General features: G+C 34.9%; 1 protein-coding gene across 1 annotated transcript in view; it reads right to left on the reverse strand.

Moving 5' to 3' along the window:
* Positions 1-234: 234 nt before the first annotated feature.
* The window catches only part of BRIP1 (BRCA1 interacting DNA helicase 1), a 55,059-nt gene continuing 32,528 nt past the window's right edge, over positions 235-22,765 (reverse strand). Inside the window, exons 14-22 of the mRNA XM_029086694.1 lie at positions 21,933-22,092; positions 21,070-21,191; positions 9,003-9,115; positions 7,276-7,358; positions 5,959-6,288; positions 4,388-5,215; positions 1,859-1,932; positions 1,319-1,397; positions 235-470 (exon numbers count right to left, since the gene is read on the reverse strand). Of these exons, the coding sequence (XP_028942527.1) occupies positions 235-470; positions 1,319-1,397; positions 1,859-1,932; positions 4,388-5,215; positions 5,959-6,288; positions 7,276-7,358; positions 9,003-9,115; positions 21,070-21,191; positions 21,933-22,092 (2,025 nt within the window). The remainder of the gene's footprint in view (positions 471-1,318; positions 1,398-1,858; positions 1,933-4,387; positions 5,216-5,958; positions 6,289-7,275; positions 7,359-9,002; positions 9,116-21,069; positions 21,192-21,932; positions 22,093-22,765) is intronic.

Consider the following 22,765-nt stretch of genomic DNA (forward strand, 5'->3'; position numbering starts at 1 on the left):
TTAAAAATGCTTTCCATTAAAAATATCTGTAAAATCTGTACAGTGCTATTCTGGAGAGTAAGAAGTAGTGGGGAAAAAGACTCATACTGGTCCTTTCCATGGGAGATTTCACATATAGATCAAGAGATAAAAACTTGTTAACATCAAAAGCATCTGCAGGAACTGAAAGAAATTGTGTTGTATTTAATTTAAGGCTAAAGGACTTGATAAATGTTAGGTGGTATTTATCAGTAATCAGTAAGATTTACCTTCACTTTTCACTGGCATCTGATACACCTTTAGAGTTTCTTTAAGATGACTAAGACTTGCAGCATCTGAGATGATCAACATCATATTATCATTTTCTGAAGTGGCATCTAGTTCACAATTACAATTATTAATGGGTACTTTACTTCTTACATTAGTGTTTCTGAAGAGTTTCCAGATTATTTTCAGTTCAATATTACTGTAGCAAGCTTTTCTCAAAATTCCTATAATTTAAAAAGTGGGGTGTAAGACTTATACCCATGGTTTTGAATATAGTACTGTTCAAACATCCTGCAAACTTTCCACATTACAAGATGGTAATTTAGGCCCTGATCCAATATCCACTGAAGTCAATGAAAAGACTTCTATTGATGTAAATGGACCTTGGAAGAAGGCCTTATTTAAATTTTCTAACGTGTCCAAAATTTACTTTTCAACAGATAATTTTCCCCTTGTTATTACTCCCAAATTGACCAGTGAGTTTGAATCCACTTTGAATAAAGTCATTTATTTTTCATTTTCTTCAAAATGGGGCAGATTTTTTAACTTTCATCAATCAACTGACATCTGAGATTATGTTTAAACCGCATAAAACTTCTTGCTGACAACGAACACCTCAGTAACTGTAGGCATCAAAATCCCTCAATGATTTGGAATGCTTTCAATTAATACTCAGGGATTTCACAGATTCTATACCAAATTGCAAAGATATGATGATTTGTAACTAGGTCATTACCACACGTGGCCCAATAGTCTGAAGATTTCATGCATTTTTTAAAGTAGCAGAGTTGTTATGACCATTTTCAGCTTTTAGACTTTCCCAAATTAAAGTGCCTCGCAAAAATGTAGAGACAATTTCCAAGAACATCTAATCCACATTTCATACAATGGGTCAACCAAGGACTAAAAAGTAAACTAACAACTCATTTATCTACTTTACCATATCCAATGGAGAACTTAACCAATTATTCTAAAACATGCCTCCAGTATCCAAAACTGTGGAAGTAAAAAAATTGATTAAAAATCCTCTAATTCCCAACCTGAAACAAATGACCAGCTACATAGATCTTACCCTCTGCTTTTGGCAGTATTTCAGCTCCACAGCCAATACAATAAAGTCCCTTCTTGCAAGGCTGGTGGTGTGTTTTCTTCTAACAAGGCAATATACAAATTCATGTAAATACTCATTTGCAATATAGTAACTATGCAGCTATGCGGATTGGAGCATTTAAACACAAAGAAATATAGTGAAACTGCTTCAGAGAAATACACTACTTGAAATACTCAAAGAAATCTATTTGAATCAATGTTTATAATTTACATTAGCTAATAATTCAAATATACATCATGCTAAAAATGCTTGACCTAACAAATAGAAGTGCTTCCATATAAAATATGAGGTATTTTATGGTCTGTAACACTCCAGGCTATCGAAGATTTAGTTGAGTCTGTACATTGTAAAGATCCAGAGCAAGCCATACATACCATGAAGATGCTATTTCATCTATATGTCATTGAAGAGATTATATGAGAAATAGTTCATATTTCCTTTGAACCTCAACACTCAACAGTAGCCACTTAAAACAGGTACTTTATTCTCTCTACATGGTACCTTTCTTTCACAGGTGGAGCCACTTTGCCTAACTGTTGCTTTTCTTCGTCTGCATTGTCTCTGAACTTTCAAACCTTTAATAAATTAAAGGTTTCGTTATTATTTTAGACATAAGAGATTATATCTAGCTATTATATCAAAGTAAGAGAGGATTTTTCAATAATGTAGCTTTTATAGATTTGGGAAGTCCAAACAAATAATTCCAGGAAAGTTGGTACGTTCACTTCACTTCCCTTCTATTTGCAGGCTGGGCAGCAGGGTATTTAATTTCATATTGGGAATCACCATAAATATATTAACTATAGAAATAAAAAATACTCTTATCAATAACATATTAAATACCATTCTTAGGTAGATATAAAGACAAATTAAGATTGAATTTATACAGCTTTTACACCAAAAGAAACTGTCCACCCCTTACCCCCCAAAACCAGCAGTAATACAAAGGATTATTATCCATCAGTTGTTCCAAGCACCACTGCTACAGTCAGGATTTGAGTCTGGTGAATTTGTGGATAGAGACTTTTCAAGAGAAATCTAGTATCTAGCAAACCTAATGCTGATATTTCAATACATATTTTAAAAAATAATGGTTAAGCAGTACTCTTAGATAAAAAGTAGATCTTCTAAACTAATGAAAACTATCTGTCATGAAGAAGGCCACGTCTTAAAGGATTTCTAATCAAAGTAAGATGCAACACAAGGTCAAGAAAGGGACAATCTGCTCCAGATAAGGAAAGGAAGGTGGATTTTCTTTTTTTTTTTTTTTTTAATGTTACGGATTTAAAGACAGACAAATCTTCTGAAAGACAGACAGGGGATAGTGGTCTCTGAGATGAGCAGACAAGCCACAAAGCTTAAGTGATTTCTATTGTTTATTTAGATGTACAAAACCATAAAAAGTGGTTTGGTACAGAAGACTTGTTTTAAGAAAACTGAGTTATTAGAGACTCATGAGGATCAAGCTGATCAACTCTTGGGGGTGTAGCTGCAAAGCCACCTGCCACAGCTGCCTCAGCATTTGCTGTGGGTTAGGGGACAGTTCTAGTCCAGAGGCAGTTACAAACAGAACCATGCCTGCCCTACTAAATCCCGACATTCAATCAACTACTTAAATCTAAATCAAGTATTTTTATCTTTAGATGTGTCATATGTTTAAATTGATGTCAATATTAGAGCTTCTGCCCTATCAACTAGTTCAAAGCCATCAGCATCCAACAATTAAGCGAATACCAGGAAATCTAAACCAAGAAAACATGATCCTTACGTGGCATCAATATAACAAAAAGTTTCACCAGATGTCTTATAGCAAGATAAAGCTTGTTAAAGAAATTTAAAATCCATTCTTGCCAACAGAGCATCTAATTCTATAAAGATGCATTTATTGTGTAAAGAAAGGATGCAGTTTAAATCCTACCAATAGAAACACTTCCACAGCTCTGTAGAGGTGGACATCAGAATGTTATTTAGATGAATTTCTATGGAAAATGACCTGTTAATAATTTCCTCTCTACTCTCAATCAAAATATATAAAAAACCTATGAACCAATCTTAAGACTGTAAAAAGCCTGCACCTTCATAATAATGTATGATGGAAATGAACAATCTTTTCTTGAAATACTATGTTTTATTATAGCAAAATCCTGGCTATTTTGATGGCAATAAAATAAATAAATGTTTAAAATACGTCAAAAAAGCAGACTGAGGAAGATTTAAAGATCTTTATATACAAATTTACATGGTTATATATTGCATGGAAAATGTGTTTGTAGGACATACAAATGAGTACATGTTTTGGTATGAATACGTACAGAATCTGACCAAAAGAAATTAGATCCTCCCACAAAAGAAAATTTTAAAGAAACCTCAACTTTTATATAAAACAAATAAAGACCTCTGAAGAAGACTCTCATCATCATCAAATACCAAAGTGTTCAAAAGATACTATACTACTACTACTACTACGCTGCTTCTGATAGATATTTTGACAAAAGAAATTTGAGGGAAACCAAGTACTGAAGAAGACACCTATTTCAGTATCTAGGCTCAATCTGTCATATTACTTGATCTGCAAAGATGCTGTTCCTCATATTTAATAATAAAAAAACCCTTACAAATGCCGAAAAACATAATTTGATTAATATGGGTGTTTTGCTTACTAAGAAACCCTCTATTGTTTGATAGTATTTAATGGAGGAGTAATTAAATCTGTAATAGACAAACCTCCTCAGCCTATAATTACAAGTCAACTGCTACTTGGGCTTCTGTATAGAATTTCCACATGTCATCTCGCCAGAGCCACAATGAAGAATCTTAATTATATCCATAGAAAACTGCACATTGCATAACTTTCACAGTGCAAACCACAAAAATATAATGAAAAACTGAGTCTGATAGCAGCATGTATTAAATAAGAACTAGAAAGCCCTCACTGCTTTTATAGTGAGGCTGTGTCATAAAAGCTGCTCATGGTTTCCTACAGAAGCTGCTGCTGTGTGCTAGTATTGTTCAACAGAAAAGATGACACACCTTTATTGTGTGATCTGGAAAGACTGATTTTCCATTTTTTGGTGTCCATCTCTTGAGGTGCTATCTGCTCTGCTTCTATTTCACTACTTTTCTCTACATTATTAACTGCACTATTCTTAATCCCCTCATTTTGCATTATTCCATGTAAGCTTGTGCTTCTGCCATCATCAACAATCTTTTTTTTAGTCACACTTAGTGTTTCTGAGGTGTTGATTCCAAAAAGATCATCAGTGACTGTGGAGTTTCCACATTCAATCCAATTCTCATTTGTATCACAGGCTGAAACCAGTGGTCTGGTTTTCTGCTCCTCTGATTCTACATCATCATAGAGTTCTGGTGTGAAGTAGATACTCTCATCCTCATCTTCAGCTTCTGCAGATACATTGAACATTGAAAATTCAGATTTCCCTCCTGCTGAAAAAAAAAGCTCAGCCTGAGGGCGGAGCTCATCAGGACGCCCTTCAGCAACTGGAGCCTCAGTATTTTTAACTGAAAAATTAGTCATTTCTAAACACGATTCTGGTACGCCTGGTTTATGTTCTGAAATTAATGATGTCTGGCATTGATTTACACTATCAATAAGTTCGTTAGTCCTATTCATGTTCTTTTGTTTGCTACTGGCTGTGGACATGCAGTTCTTGGCCACAGGCAAAGGTGTTGAAGTCAGTGGTTTAATGCAGCAATGTTCTTTCTTAATATCAGAATTAGTCCAACCATTCTTTTCTTCTCTCTCTATTTTAGTCACTGGCAGTTTGGGTGTGGAGTCCATATGTTTTCTTCTTTGTGATACATGGTGAGAATGACCCTTTACATCAACTTTCTGGCCACCTGTGAAAGATCACAAAACATTAATTAATTGTATATGCCTTCCCCCTGCTGATTTACAGCATGTTTAGCACATCAAAATTACCACTGTTTTATTAGATTTACAGTTATTTTATAATACTCATTAAGATCCAATACAAACAAAAGCCCACATGTTACAACTATCTTTGCACATTAATTGTCTTAATTAAATCAATAAATTAAATGGCACATGTGAAGTTACAGTAAAGTATGACTGGATTTAAAATTTGCATTTTTTTTTAATTATTGGCTCTTATGTTATTTACATTCTTCTTGCCTAAAATGAAGTAATAATCTTAATTTAGACATGGATATTTACTTGTAAAGCTGCTGCCAGAAGAGATTATATGAAAGGTGTCTCACAACAATATCTAAATAACAGATGTAGCTTGAACCAAGGCATCATCTTGCGATAATACTAATCTTCATGTGTTTCAAATATATTTTAAATTATCTTTATAGTTTCCAATGGAAAAAGAAACATAAGGGAAAATATTTTAGTTTCTACTATAAATTTATCAAACATTATCAATTGTTTTAAGACAACCAGCTGGAATGACAACTGATTACAATCTGCTGAGCACAGCTCATACACCTTTGAGAATAAATATCATTTTGCACCATAGCACTTCTGCAATTTTAAAAACCATTTGTTTCTTCCCGAAAAGAAGCAACCTCACATTTAAAATTGTTCATGAAGTTTTTCCCACAGGAAATGAACATACTTTGTTTAATTGTTGCTGTGGTGTTACTTGGCTGATTTGATGCTGTAGGATTGCCAGTCAAGCTGATGGTTGTAGTAAAGTTAATTTCTGAAACCAAATTTTGCTCCTCACTTTTAGCAGCAACATCTGGTGACAGATGAAGAGTTGCCTCCCCTTGAGAGGCTTGTGACAGGTCTTTTGAATTTGAAGGTACATGGAGAGATTCAGTGCTGCACTCTGGTGAACAATCAATCCCTTTTTGGTTTCTTCTAGCAAATGCTTGCAAGGATTCAAGTGCGCTACCAAAATTTTCATGGTGCTGGATTTGTTGACGAATCCATTTAGATAATCCTAAGGGAAAAAAAAAAATGTGTTACCACAAAAAAAAGTGTGTTTTCATTCTGAGAGGGTCTGACAAAAATTAGAATAAAATGAAGCTTTTGCAACTTTAATTCAGATTAAGTAACAGTAACTCAGATATTCAGAAAGAATTACAACTGCCCAATAGCTAAAATATAATGCAATATGCTCCTATAGAGCAATAATTTTTAAAATTCTGAAATACCAGATGTCTTGAGCACAACAGCTTTTAGGTGATGTTGGAACACACTAGAGTAAAGTAAAACCTAACTTTCTTAATTTTTAAAAAGTGTTTTTAAACCCATTTAAATATTCTTTTAATATAAATTTAAAAAACCACCACAACTCAACTGAGAACTTTATTCTTCTGTGAATTTTTTTTTAGAAAAAGTACTAAATTTACCAAATCCTGAACATACAGATTATTTGCATTACTATATGTATTCTGTTTACTGAGATGATTTAGATGTATTTTTAGTCCAAACAGACATGTCAGAAAACGGTTTGACTTTTCCTACAGCAGCTGAGCTCCACCTGCTGACTAGACTGCAGCATTATCTGCTTACCTCATCTTTTTGCCCATCACTTCTAAACAGAGCAGGAACAAAGGTGTATAATGCATACCCAACTCGCTGATCCTTCTGGGTCCCTTCCAACTCACAACATTCTATGATTCTTTCTTAATTTTAAATGTTTATTTATTTATTAAGATAGTGTGCATGACCTGTTTCATTTCAAAAGAAATTAAACTGACTGAACACGGGTATCAGAGTGTTTCAGTGTCTTCAATGAACTAGTAATACACCAGGGTACAGGCTTAGAGTTTTCAGTTTCAACTGCACAATTGGAGTTCAATGGGTGTATTTCATTATGACTTTTCCTACTCATCTGTATTTAAATAACAATATTTCTAAAAAACCTGTTTTTTCACTCTTTGTTAATATTAGAGACTCTCCTAGAAAGATTTTTACAGCTTACCAGTTATGTACTTATTAGGGTTATTCCGGAAGCGGTCATCAACTAAAATAAGAGCACCCCAGTCATTCCTATGTCTTATACACCTACAAGTGAGCAACAAAAAAAAAGAGTGTACATATAATTAAGAGTGCATATAGCAAAAAACTGTGGGGATATTATTTATTTAGATTTTAAGTCTCTCCATGATAAGAAATGCTACCAAAACATCTTTCAGAAACAGATTTCTTCCAGCTTCTGATTTTTTTCACTGCTTTAATAAATGTTTTTTTAAGTCACAGCGTAAATGAATTAAGCCCACTGGAAACATACCCTACACCTTTAGAAAAAGTAGCACTGCAAGGAACTCGGAGCAGGATTGTCACCTGGCCGTACACACCATCTGTTATATTCCCAAAGGCTGCTATTTCATTTCATGGACTTGAGTTACTTCATACAATGTAACAGCACAAAATTGAGAGAAAAGTGCCAGATTGAAGACTAGAGTGCTTCTGCTCACTTCGATCCCTGCAGGCACCTTTGTAGGAAGCAGCTTTCCTACCTACCATGTAACTCAGTATTAGCTTAGTAGATTGTTCTGGTTTTATAAAGTCATCACATGCTGTCATCCTTCACCAAATCTCAGTTTAGTAAGAACTTAGTCTAATGCTATTATACACAATTTATACATTTATGTCAGAATGGAAGTCTATTTTCTCCACTTAAATTTAGACTAGAATAATTTAAATGATAAATTATACAATGAGCAATTATCACTAAAATTAGATTTACATTTAAACTTATTTCACAGTGACAAAACTTCAGATTGATTTCTTACTATTAGCATTCCACCACTTTCTTAGATTTTTCTTAACAAATTTTAACTAATCCTTTTACTCTCCAAAAAGGAATCTAAGAAATCAGACCTGTAACAAGAATTTACAAGGAAATTTTACTACGTAGCCTATTTTCTCTCCATTTTGTTTCTACATCTTCATTTACATAATCACATTTGTATTGGGTCTAATTCAAATAACAAGAGTCTTCCAGCTGATATTTCTCTTCTTATCTACAGATCTGTGTCTGTACCTCTATGACAGATGTATGGTATCTATGACAGGTAGCTATCTCTATGTGTATGATAAATTTTGTTGGAGAAGGATGAATTAATTCTATCCTGTTAATAAAATTTGGGGGATTTTTTTCATTTGAGAAAGTAAGCTATACCACTTCTTCTAAATCTGGAAAGAGATCAGTGAGCATGATAATTGAATTGACCTTTTGCAAAGGTCTGAGAAAAAAAATCCTGCTATTTCTCCCTTTCAAAAATACTTGTAGCCTAAACATCAAACATCTGCTCTGAGCCCACCAGGAGTATGAGCCATTAGTACATTTGAAAAGACCTAAGAATTTTCATTTCATTTATAAGCTCAAGAACTATTTGTCTCTACAAATGTTTTCCTTTTTCTGTATCTGGACTACAAGGAATAAAACCTGCAACCAAACTAAAGTAGATTCTGAACACAAAACAAAAACTCTAAATTATAACAATGCTCAACTGCACACCAGACTGAAAACCAGACAGTTGCCAGTACAGAACAGCTGAAGACCTGATTTCTGCAATATAAGTTTTTTGGCCTGATTTATCCCCTTTGTGTAAGGATTAATTCCTCATTGTTAAAAGATGTCACAAAAAAAAAAATAAAGTTCTATAAATATATATATTTTTAATTATGTTCAGTTTATCTCACCTTCCCAGGGCTTGGTTCAGAGCCCTGTAAGCTTGAATTTCATACCACTGACTCCCTGGTAAAAGGCCTCTTGTATTTTTGTGCTGGTCATTGTATTTCCTCTTTAATTCAACCTAAGAAAGAAATAATATAACATATGTTGCAAAGGAAATATTCTAACAGTAGAAAACAAGCAAACATTGATTAAATATGTGAATATGAAAAGGGTGCATCAGTGTTTCAACTTTGCATTTTGCTTACTAACCAATTGTGGCTTTTACCCTTCTCAAGTTATTCTTAAGATGTGATCTATGCCAGTAAGTTATATGTAATAACACAACAGCCACACACTTGTCCAAATCCCTGTGCTAGCAAGAGAAGGAAGGATAAGCTCTTCACACAGGAAAAAAACCCCAGATACAAGTAAATGGACTAACTAGACTGCAGTTTTATTTGCTCATCTGGAAGTAAAGGATACAATGGAGATCTTTAGCCTTTCCTTTATCACAAACCCCAACTCCTTATCTATTGCTGGGACCTCACTTTTCTCAAGTGAGGGTTAAGCAAACAAAGCTCCTCCTTCTACAGAAGCTAAGAAAGTACTTGAGAGACAGAGGGGCCACGCCAAAGCACCAGAAGTCAGCAACACCAACTCTAATTTGTAGCTTGGCATCATCTCCTGCGGTTTGGAAACAATCTTCTCACTGGCTAAGTGTAAAGCAAAGGTGGCAGCTGAGGTTTGCAGGCCCATGGGCTCCCCTTTTTAAATAATGCTCCCCCAGCAGCTTCAAAAGCAGAGCTGATATCAATTGCAAAAGAAATCCCCTGCTTCCCCTCTTCTGATCATACGGATAACTACACAAATAATGCTTGATCTGGATTTGAACAAGAATTTGTACTTGGACATTATACACAGTTCCAACATATATCAAAAGAATTTATTATTATTGCAAGGAGGGGACTGAATTTCATATTTTTAAAGTAAACAAACATAAAACTACACCAAAAAGGGTCTTTCCATTGCTCTTTTGCAGAGTATTAACCTTTCTAAACTGACAAGTGAAAGGACACGCTTCAGGAGAGAAAACAGTAGACTTCTAACCTCTTCTGACAGGTAACTTTCAAGTTGCATTTAGATAAGAATTTTTATTTTATGTACTTATGCCCTTTAAATTGCCTGTCAAATTTACAAATTCAATCTTTACAGCCAGCAAGTAAATTCAGTTTGATTTCACAGATTTAATATTTGTTCCAGTCACTCAGAATTTATTGACTGGCATGTGAGGTTTCCTTTGTCATTTTCAAAACAGAAGATGATTTCTTCTGAACATTTTATGAACATTAAAACCATTATTTAAAAAGGAACTTAAGCATATCTGTGCATTTCTAGGAAAGGAAATACTACCTGGAGTAACAAAAGGGTCCTCCTCACCATTTGAAATGAGGTATGACCTTGGAAAATTTCATTGAAGTCTTTAAAGCATAACAACAATATACTCCTGTACATACTTCACATTTATCTTCTAGTCCTGGTAAGTTTTCTAACAACTTCTTCTTTTGAAGAATTTGTTGTTTTCAGGAAGGTTTTGCCCAATTGTAACAAATGTAGCTTTACAACAGTTTCCTACTTGGCTAGCAGACCTTTCAAAACAGTATTAGAGTAACTAGTCACCTGTCTTACACTGACAAACAACATTTTAAAGTTATGTGCGTAAAAACACTGAAGTAACAGGAGAACGCAAACCAGTCAGACCATCTGCATTACCCTGTAAATAAAATACATTCCTTACACATTCTTCTAATACATGTTAGCATTATGCAAATACATACTGCTTGTATGGCACATCAATAACAACATTTCATTTCTGAAATTACATATAAATCAGAGAACGTGCTCTTGGTCTGAACATGTAGTGTATCTTTAAAACCTATATTTTCTCTCTCAATTAAAAAAGGGTTAACAGAAAATAAACATTTTGTTTTCTCACTTAAATGATCATGTCTCAGCATGAGATGACAACTCACATCGCTGAGAGTTCAGTTTTCATTATAAGCTTAGGAAAGGTAAAAGGCCAGGGCATGTCATTTTAATGCAATGAGAATCTATTTCATTGTATAACTCTTACATTATCAAGCATCAAATCAACGCCCAATTCAAAATGACATGTTCCATATGTGAAAAAGCCAGTCTCTCCTGCTAGCAAATATCCTAAATGTGCAGTAAACCACAGGCTAGAAGGGATTAGTTAAAATGTCAAAAGACAGCCTTTTACTTTTACCTGTTCATCCTTAAAAATATACTCTTAGCTATCAGGCATGCTTTACAGGCAAATGGCTTCAGCAAGCAGCAGCAGAAGGCCGGTGGCAAGCTCTGCCATCTTGTAGCTGTCAGACAGATTAGTCTTTGATCTATCTGGGAGGTCATGGGCACATTCACATTAACCGAAGTCTAACGACATTATACCTGCTAACCGCTTGTTCTTTTAATGCTTAATTGGTTCAACATCTTTCACTATGAAATATTAACTGAGAAATAGCAACAAAAAGTGAGTGCCATGAAAAAAAAATTAATTTATGACTTGGAAAAATATTTTGAGTCAGTTTCTGCTGCAATTCAAAGGAATTTTCAAGCATATTTTTCAATGAAAATTAGCAATACAAGTTTTTCTTTGACGATAACAACATTAAACAACAATCATTAGGTTTTAAGCGTTCGATAAACCACAGAAAAAAGTTACCTGTGGTAGCATAGTTTCTCCTTAAGAAACTCAGACGTATTCAGGACTCAAGTGATATATAAGAACATAAAGTGGATTTATACTGTGATGACCATGGACTATATCAATTAGCTTATGGCACAAAGCTCAGAGACTAGCTCAAGAACTAGAGCTTGTTTTTGAGCTCCAAAAGAACCTGCAAATTCAGATACAGAAGCCTGCAGCATGACTCTTAAGCAACACACCAGGCTTATTCAAACCAGATTTATTCAAAATTAACAGAAACATGGCTATATTTAACAATGAGGTATATAAATGTCAAACTATTATGAACTATTTGTTTCTACACAAAAATCAATGGTTGGGAAATAAAATAAAATCACCATTTTCTCCTTTAAATTGAGTTCTTTCCATTCTGTAAATATAAAGCTTCTTGTTTTGCAGTCATAATTACAGCTGAGATAAGGAAATGTGAAACACCATTTCAGTACATTTCAGATATCTTCAGCTAAAGGTCTGCCCAGCATCCTACATGCTAATTCACCTGTTAAGAAGTTTTAAGGAGAAAGCATTCAACCTACAAAGAATAAAACTACACAATTAATTACTGTTTTAAAATTTCACTTCAGTAAAAGCAAACAGATGGTGCAGCAGACACTCATCCAGAATCACTTTATCTCAGCCAAAGAACCTTAGACCTACAGAGCTAACAGCAAAGCCTAGCAGGACTGGAGAAGGTGCATTTGGGGCATTTACCAGTCCTAATCTGAATACTGTAAATCTATTTATCAGTGCCAGTACCACGATATGAAGGCTGAATGTGCTAAGCCACAGTATGCAATTTTTTATTTTGGGCTATTTAAATCAGCAAAATAAACTGTGTTTGGTTTTACTTCATCTGGTAAAGTTCTGAGATTTTTTTTAGATGCATTACTGAACCAAATGTAGTGCTGTACTTTGCTTTCTAAAAACAAACCAAAAAATCCTAAGCTGTTACTAATAGCTAACAAGCCAGGTCTTTTTCTTGACAAGACATCACTTCACAAACATCTTCAACTGCCTCCTCTTTTCTCTGGTAGATTAAAAATGATCTCCAGTTTGTAACCTGTGGGATTACAAACCAGATTACCCAGAAGTCTAAAGACAAGACAAATTCATGAATACAATAGCGCTATTGTGAGCAGTTAAACAGAGGGCTCATCTAAACCTGCATTTCTCTTTACATCAGCACTTAGCAGTGTTGTGACAGCCCAGGTTAAAGAAAAAAGACAACTAATTAAAGGAAAAAGACAAATAAGCTTGGAACTGTGTCAATAAATGCACACGTGTAGGTAGGTACATGTATACACATGTATAAATTCATGTCCTTCACTCCTCAACACCCTCCTCCATCTATCCTCCATGGAAATAAAAATCAGAAAATGGATATAAATGGTTTTGGGCATTCTGCTGACTTGTTTCTCTGGTTTTATGAGAGGAAAAATAGTAATGAAAACAAAGACCATTGCTCATATCATCCAAAAAAATCTAAAAGACACGTTCACGTTTAACATCTGCTAATTCCCCACCTCCTAAAAACAAACAAGCAAAAAGTACCAGGTGGTCATTCCCTGCTTCCACTGCAAAAAGACATAAAAATGGTTTTTAAGCAAATCTACCATCCTAAAAATCTCCTGTGTCCAGTTAGAGTCTCTCTTCCACCTGAAATAGCAATAATTAGAATTCTTCAAGAACATACTTGCCATCTACTTTCCTCCTGACGAATGCCAAGTAATCATAAAAGTTTGTAAGTGCAGGAAAGTAAAGGACATGAAAACCCATTTCTTTTCTTTTACATCTGAAAACCCTTAAATGGAAGTAGCATTAAACAGTGCAGCATTTAACTTTTCCCTCCTCACTTCAAAAGCACTAACAACGTCTGTGAGATTTAAGACTAAATAATGCACGTGTAAAGACCTGGGTGAGTCACAGAATGTGCTTCAAACATCCTCACTCCTCAGCAGATCCACTAAAGCTGTACCTAAACACAGTGTTTCAATTCATTAGCACACAGGAAAAAGATACTATGGCAGGACGTTATCTTTAAATGCTCCAAGTATTCCAAGTGCAGTGTTAATATATATTTAAGAGTATGAAATAAGCTAATTCTTATTACCTCTAATTTATCAAATGAGATTCTGTATATGACAATAACTTAAGGCCACTCTAGCCATCTCATATACCTGAAGATGGTCACCAAAACATAACACTCGCTTCTGCTTTCACACATAAATACTTTATTTCTTTAAAAAAACAACAAAACCCCCAAACCATGAGCACAGCAATACCATGTATATTGTGAATAAGACATTATCAGCTAGTGACACGATCAATACTGTGCACTGCTCAATTATCTTGAAGAAGCTTTGTTACACAGCTCCATCCTACAAGAGTCTTTAGCCAAGGAACCACCGAGTCAGTCTGAACTCTGCACTCACTGTCCCTTACAGAGGCTAGCAACTCAAATCAATAGTTCCTGCATCAAAGCCACGTAAGCTTAAGTCAGGTGACCTTTTCTGTCTGAAAATTTCTATGCGTGCTTAAAAATTTGCCCTCCTTGGATAATACTGATTAAAATAAGGACGTTACATCTCTGCAGATCTAGATCTCAGATTAGCTGTATCTTGCAGACTGTTGCACCCAAACAGCACACTTGAAAAGATACTGGGCATCTGTGAGATCCAAACATCTGGTGCCTGAATGAAGATATAATCAAAACTAGGACAACTTACTGAAACTGGAAAAAAAAAAAATATAAAAATGAAGGTGACGAGAAAGAAACTATATACAGAAAAACATTACTAGCTTGTTTCCCCATAGCCCACAAACTTAAATATGACTTCAAAAAGAAAAGTCAAACAACCCAACAGCAAACTGCTGTCTATTGGAGTCTCTTAACTGGCCAATACTACCTTTGGGGAAAAAAAACCAGTACTGCCACTTTATATAAGGCTGGACTTCTCTCATTCTGAATTCACATGGTATTTTATGACTAAATGCTTTCCCAGTATTCTCACTCTTAATCCCAGTGTTAGAGAGATGGGAGGCTTATGTAATGTCGTAACCACTGAACACTTTTCGTATTGTCAGCTACACCATGTGGCATCTGAGAGATCGGCAAGTTTTACTGTTTGACAAATCTTGTAGCACATTCACCCCAGGCCCATCTACTCATCTCAGTCCTGTAGGCTTTGAGGGACTGTGAACAAGTGACTTGATTAAAATCTAATGCAACCAAAACTCTCCTCTGAAGAGAAAATTCAATCCATTTCCAGCGAAGCAGAAGTTAAAGAAAAAAAAATAATAAAAATAATAAAAAAAAAAATCAAACAGCTTCCCTTGAGGTCCAACACTGCTGCACACGCTCAGCGCCACTGCGTCTAAGGTGAAGTAGTAAGTGTCAGTCATCCTTACAAATCCCCAAGGTGATAGCTTCACTTTTAAAGCTTTCAACATACTTTGACAGTAAGTAAAAACTTAAAGGTCAACACTACCTGCTAAGGACAAGATAAACACAAGCAAAAAAAAAAAAAAATCACTTTGGAATTTTTTATGGATCACAAAAGTAAACTATTAAATGGAAAGGAAAAGTTTTGATTTGCTGTATTATTTATCCAAAGGCTTAACTTCCAGATATATTCAGGGATGACTTCTGTGATCCGTGCCAACATATTGACATTAGCCCTGCACCAGCAGCAGAGAAATGCCATCCGCTAGTCTTACATGTTAAATTGAACTTAAATGTTACCTTTTTCTTAGCTAGAGGAATGCCATATTCCATAGGATTTGACAGCTACTCCCACAAATTAAGTCTCTGTCATGAATTTTTTTTTTTCCTTAACACAATCTCTAAGGGATGTAAGAAGAATGTGGATGGCTTTGACTTTTCACAACCATTCTTGTTTCTGGATAGTGGGTAGTGAAAGGCTTCCCACTTACTGATGTAAGAAATTACCACACTACCATATATTTAATCCATTGCTTGTTTTTTTTGTAACACAGGTAGCTATCCCTCCTGACATCTTCCTTTGGGGAGAAGGGGAAAAAAAAAAGCAATGGAGATCTGCAATAGCCAGTTGTCTTGTTACAACGTGATTCTGCACATTGCATTACTCCTTAGTAAGCAGCATCACAGCAGACTGCAATGATTTACAGTGTACTGCTGCAAGATGACAAGAACACAGGCTGAATAATCTGAAATCATGCTCTTTTCCAAAATTTAGAAATATACTGTCTCAATAATTGTTATTTAACATCTAGAGGCTTGCTGCGTAACATTGTGCATTTCAGTGATGTAAGTATATGTCTTATTTATATCCTTAACCCAACGGTTTCAAAAAGCTGCTTTGCAATTAAAATATAAAATAAAATTGAATATAAAGTGAGGCATGGAAAAAAGTGTGTGTGTGTATGTGCATATATACAAGCACATACACACAATGCACTTTTACCCTGTTCAGTATTTTCCTTCTCAGAGAACATTCAATAAATAATATACCATGATGTTTGGCTTTCTCATGAAAGTTCCATAGATCTTTTTCTGCTCCCCACTTTACTGGCTTTGAGCAGCCTGGTCTAGTGGAAGGTGTCCCTGCTGCTGGCAGGGGGGTTGGAACTGGATGAGCTTTAAGGTCCCTTCCAACCCAAACCATCCCATGATCCTATGATTTTTTTTTTTCCCCAGTAATAGAATGAAGAAGAAAGTAAAAGTGGCCCATGTTTAGACAGCCAATAACACAGACAAACAGAAAAAGATTATAATTTTTTTTACAAACATTTAGATCATATTGAAAATGAAAGAACACACTGACTCTCAAGGCTTTTAAAGTGAATGTCAGATTTGACGGGAAAGTTGTGGCAAAGTTGCTTAGAAACATTCAGTCTGCTTAGAACAATCATATCAACAACAGAACAGTCAGTCTTACATCTCTAAAAAATTCTACTAAAGATAACCACACCAAAAATCATATAAAATGTGGTTTTCTGTACCAGTTTGTCCATATTTTAAAACAATACTTTATTTTGAATAAGAAGCAAAATTTTTTTTTTCATACAGTGCATGGTATGTTTCTCAACTCAGGTTAAGCATCTAAAATAACAATTGTTATCCCAGAAATTTTTCTTTGCCTAGAATATAGTATGCAAGAAATGAATTATTTCAACTTATCTACAACAAGATTCTTTCTCCTTTCGATGAAGAAAAAGCACATAGGCTTAAAAATTGTCACAAGGACTAAAAATTAACTTAAATATTCAGAAAAACACCATTACTCTGAAGTGATACAAATATCTCAATTTGTTGAGAAAAGGAGAAGGAAACTTCAGCCCGAGAGTTGCAAACTCTTTGTATCATTAAATTACATATAATCCAGAAAACTGTAATTGAAATGATGTGTTCCATCGTGTTTCCCAAATTATGTTGCTGGAAACAATAAAGAACCTATTTGCCATCGCAGTTGATATTCACCCTGTAGCAGCCATGGGAAATACTTCTCGTTAACGGCAAAGTCAGCTACAGCTCTTGGGTAATGTCACTGCACAGAAATCCCAGCTTGATCAAGTTTATTTTCCTTGCACATCTATTGATGTAAAAAGGTTTGACTGCATTTTCCTCTCTATTTTGGTAAAGTTCTCTTAGCTGTTAGATGATTAAGTACACTCTACTGTACTAGGATCAAAAGCATCTGGAAAGGTGGAAGTGAAGAAATGCTCCCTGGGAAAGTTAGCTTAATGCTTGCACTTCAGAGTTGCCCATTATCAACATTTCATAGCGAGTTTCTTTATTTTCAAGTCCCCAAGGTAAGAACAGTAAATTATGACTTGAACTAAACAAGTCACACTTGGCTCCAAAATCAGATTTTCCTACCTCCAGTTTCAGGTCCCAGAGGTGGGCAGAGGAAATCCTGGTCACAGCCAAAGTAGTCATTTTTGGCTCAGAAATAAATTTTCCTGCTCCACTAGAGCCAAACCCTACCATTGAGAGTACCATAGCTTTAAGCAATACTTTAACATTTCTTTTATATATTTTGCTTTAGCAACCTGATTCTTCAGCAATATGAAACTGTTTTTTTTTAAAAAAAACATAGAATTAGGGTTTTGGCCTCTCTTTCAGTATTGTTTATTATCAAGCACACTTCTGATCCTTAATCATTTCTTTCTTCCTAATGCTGACAAAGTGCTTTAGACTCTTCTCTTTGTGAAAATGAGTGAACATAAGATACGATGTGCCTAAAATTTTTAAGTCAGGCAATTGGAAAAGAAGTTCAGTGATACTCTTTAAAGGGTCTACACAAAATAATGTAACTTATAAAAGTATACAGTTACTTAAGGAGACCAAATGCTTGGCATTTAATACCAGAAGTTGTGGCATATATATTCAACACAAACATACAGAGAAAATAAAATTGGACATTATACATCACACTTGACAATGAGTTTCTTGCCCAAGTAGAGACTGATGGCTGGATCCAAAATGCTACAGTTCAAAATATATAACTAAAGTTAATGAATAGTATGTTAGCATCAGGTAACGTGTATATAGGATTACACATCTTTTTCTGTCACATTATTTATGTTCTCTAATATTACAGTTCACTGGTATTAGCATCAAGTTACAAATCATAAAATATATTTAGAAAGCAGGTTGATCATAGACAAGTAATATTAGTGGAGATGAGCCAACATCAAACTGCCAACATAAAATATTGGTCTCCAAAGGTACGATTCTACAAACCCTTATGATTGTCCAGAGTCCTAGAAGTATTAAAGGGATTACTCACACAAGTAAAAGCCATGTGCAGGAGTAAGGGGTTATAGAATTGAGCCTTAACAGGACTTTTATTAACCCAAAAAGCAGACATGCAACTGTATTTTCATGTAGAAGCGGAGCACTTCTGGATTGGTTTAAATCACTAAGAAGTGTATCATTCGTGGATATTCCAAGGGAATTGTTAATCACTTGCATTTTCTATTTTTAAAGGGATGTCATTATTCATCATCTTATCAGTTTCTTCATTCAATATATCTACTAAGCACCTATTGCTATGTAAAAGCAACAGATGTACCTGTGTAATGCAAGTATTCGAACATCAGCTTTCACTTTAAAACCCAACTCTATTCCCACCTCAGTTCCAAAGGATTTAGATCTGATTATAGAAGTACGGTTAGAAGATGAAGTTGCATCATAGGCACAAGTATAATTTCATCCCCTGGCAACTGGGCTTGTGACTTTTGGATTCAACTGCTAATGAAATAGTAATACAGGCAGCCAAACTCCAACTGGCTAGGACAGCAGGTTAAAGCTTAACTACAGACAACCAATCATCTACAATTAATAAAGAATATCTTTTCATTTCAGATAATACTAATTCTATCTGCTATGTAACAGCGTGGTTTATAGCATCCCTTCCAAACTCTACAAGTTTCATGCACTATTTTTTTTTTCCTTATTGACAAATTAATAATCCTTCAGTTCTATGAAGTGTTACTCACTGAAGGTAACTCCAAAGCAATTAGAAGAATTATAATAAAGTGTACAGGAAAAAAACTTTGCTTTCCTTTTTAATGTTCGGGTAAGGTCTGTTGGTCTAGGGGGACTGAGGTAATAAAAACAATCACCCTGTCCTTCTTCACACAACTGAACTCAACTGGTAAAAGAAATTTGCATTAATCCAGAACTTTTTGTGATATCTGATAAACCTAAAGCCTTGGACAAAACAAAACATCATTTAATTTAAAAGGAAGTGCTGCTAGCTGGATATCACTTTGCTCCAGGTTCTTGAGGATTCAACAGTTTTCCCCAGCATTATTGTAAGAGCACTGTCATGCACCAGACAGCTCCTCAGATCTGATGCTAAGAGACTGGTGCGCGCCCTTCTCTCATCTAGAATTGATCACTGCAGTGCTTTGTGCATTACCATATCTAAATATATACACTCAAACCTTTAGCTGCTTGCAATTTGGCAGCTACTGTTTCTATCCCTACTTAAAAATTTAGAGGTTTTCTTAAGTCTAATTAAAAAAAAAAAAAGTTCAACACAACACTGATTTTTTGGAATTCAGTTATCAGTAATGGGATGTGCTGCCTGCGAGTCTATTAGATTACATCCTTGGTTGAACTCAAGGTAAAATCAAATACACTATTTTAATCTTGAGGAACATAATCCACTATGAACATAACTCACCCTTGACACATTCTTTTCAATTCAATTTTGTGCCATTTAGAACACAAAAATACTAACTTCCTGGAAATCATTTGGAGTAAATTGTAAGAGTTCCTGCCATACTACAGACCAAGTATTTCCAAAATATCATATCAGCATATGGTTCTAAACCAAAGCATCTCTAACTCCAGAAAGAGTGCTAATTATTCTTTGAATGTAAAGCTTTTAGTACTAAAGTACAGTGTGATATATTTAGGTAAGACAAAAATTGTTGTGGCTGAATAAGTGCTTCCAGAAAGTTATGCAAGAATTGAAAGAACATTGCACTATGCAGCCACCATGAATATAACCTACTAGTCCTTATAGGATGTGGGTTTTTTCCAGCAAGGTTGTAATTAGACACACACTGCAGGCAACAAAGAGGTCTTTAGTTATTCACTTAAGCTCAGAACACATCTCTAAAACCAAAGCTCAGACTGTTTGGGTTTTCAAGTGCAAATCTAGGATTTTTCTTGTTTGATTTGGCATTACTAATAACCAGAATCCAGCTGTTCCTGGTATTTATTTATTCTCTGATACTTCACTTTGTTTCTTGTGACATACTACAGTCCATGATCCAGTGTGTGAAATACATTCCTTCATTGTATTACTATTTTACACTATAACTATCTTTTATCTTTCCATCTATTTTCTGAAATAGTTTTTTTTGATCAATCTGAATAACTTATTTAGAAGAGTATTTTCCTAATGTTTATCCTAGGCCTTCTCAACCAAATACCTCACCACAGTAAGTCAGGAAGCAACTTAATTCCTGTACAAATGACATAAGCTTTGGTTTATGAAAACAGGAAAGTGAAGATGGAGACACGTGCTATTGCTGGGCAGAGTATGAAGTTAATGAGCACTTTAACAATGCAATAGCCTTCACTAGCAATGCCAGACAAATACATCTAGCATGATATACATTTATTTAGAATGACAGAAATGAGGCCACAAGACATGCTACAGTCTTCCTCCTCTTACCTGTGTAGAAGGAAACTCAAAGAATTCAAACAGGACTGCGGGGAGTCCAAGGATAAACATTTAGAAATAATATTTGTGTGTATTTGGTGTTTTAAGCATGACATAGAAATAAAGTACAACTCTTTCAAATAGGTGTTGATAACCTACCTGAAGATCTTTCACATTTGGAAACGGAATCCCTATGGTTATAACTGCACGGGCATTCTCATCACAGAAATCCAAGCCTTCACTAACTTTTCCTCTGCATACAGCTATAAGGAGCGCTCCATCTTGAACAAACCAGAGAGGAATATACAAATCATTCCCAGGGATAAACTGAGGATCAGAAGAAAGTTTCAACAACATCTTTTAAAGATCTAAACACAGTATAGCATAATACACAGTGTATCAGTCTGGAAAAGCTGAGTGGATATAAAAATATAGACTTCTTCGTTAGAGGGATGAGATTAACTCCGCTTCAATCAATAATATTGTGATTTTGAATATCAACTAGCAAAATAATTTTGCACTATATAATATAGTGGCACCTAATTATGCAAGAATCATATGTACCTACAACAATTTTTTAAATTTTAAACCTTAAATTTTGCACTCCAATAATCATGCTATTTATTGTTTCACATACTATCATTCTTTATTCTCTATACTAGTATTTAAGTATTTTGAGAAGAAATCCTATAGTGGCTGTAATACAAGATGGTAAATCACAGTTATGCAATGTACTTTAAGTCTGATTCTTTGAGAAGCCACCCAGCTGGACACACAACTGCACGTCCTTACACAGGTCACTGCCTTTTGAATATCACTATTAGGATTATGCATCATCCTGTGCTTCCTTATATCCTCATGCAACAATACAAATAGCAGTTAATCTTCCTCATTTATCACAATAATTTATTAAGCTGAGGTTAATTTGTTTATCCATACCTTATTCTAACTGTTAAACACTTAAGAACCTCTTTTTTAAAAAAAATTGAAGAGTCTGTATCAACTATGTCTGAAGAACGTACCCTTCTCTCCTTTACATTTTATTGCATCATAGTATATTTTCAGCAGTTCATCAAAGTCACTCTTTGCCCCTCCTTGAGGCTCTGCAATGACTGTCTTGACCAGCTCCAGGTTTCTCCATAAGCCAGTGTGCATCCAGCGATCTTTTAATTTGTCCAACAGCTGAAAACAAACAGAAAAATCCAGAAGTAATGAAAGATCAATCACCTGAACTGTTCAAACAAAGCACATATTTTAGTGTAATTGTATTATTCAGTTTTTGTATTTATGAATACAAGTTTCCCTGCTGTACACTCTTCCACACCTATGAAACACTTTGTAAACACAGCGGCCACTAATTTTGCTAATTAGAAACAGTGCAGATTTCTGAGCACTCCAGCCAAGATCTCAGGATTGTTATTGTTACAAAATTAATCTGTCCCACGCCCAAATACACAGTTTAAGTGTTACTGTGGAGCAGAACTAACAGTAACTCATTGTTGTCACATTTGAGTTTACAGAGAGAACACTTGCAAATTTATAGTAAACTGTTTACAAGAACCCTTGCACATTCCATGCTCTCAGCATTAAAGATCTGAACTCACTGTGACATTAATATATGGACTGGTTCCTTTTGAGGTACATGTGGTTCAGAGGGGACAAATACCATGTCACCCTTGAATTTTCACTAGCTTTGTTCATGCCTCTATTCAGGGAATCACACTTGCTCACTACTGACATGACATCATCCTCAAGCAAGCACAAAAACACTAAGTGATGAATAGTAGGCATGGTTTCCTACACATACAGATGTTATTGTAGAATAAATCCACTCTTCTAAATGTGTCTGTCCTAC

Source organism: Antrostomus carolinensis, unplaced genomic scaffold (genome assembly GCF_000700745.2).
Source record: "Antrostomus carolinensis isolate BGI_N321 unplaced genomic scaffold, ASM70074v2 scaffold5919, whole genome shotgun sequence".
NCBI classification, from domain to species: Eukaryota; Metazoa; Chordata; class Aves; order Caprimulgiformes; family Caprimulgidae; genus Antrostomus; species Antrostomus carolinensis.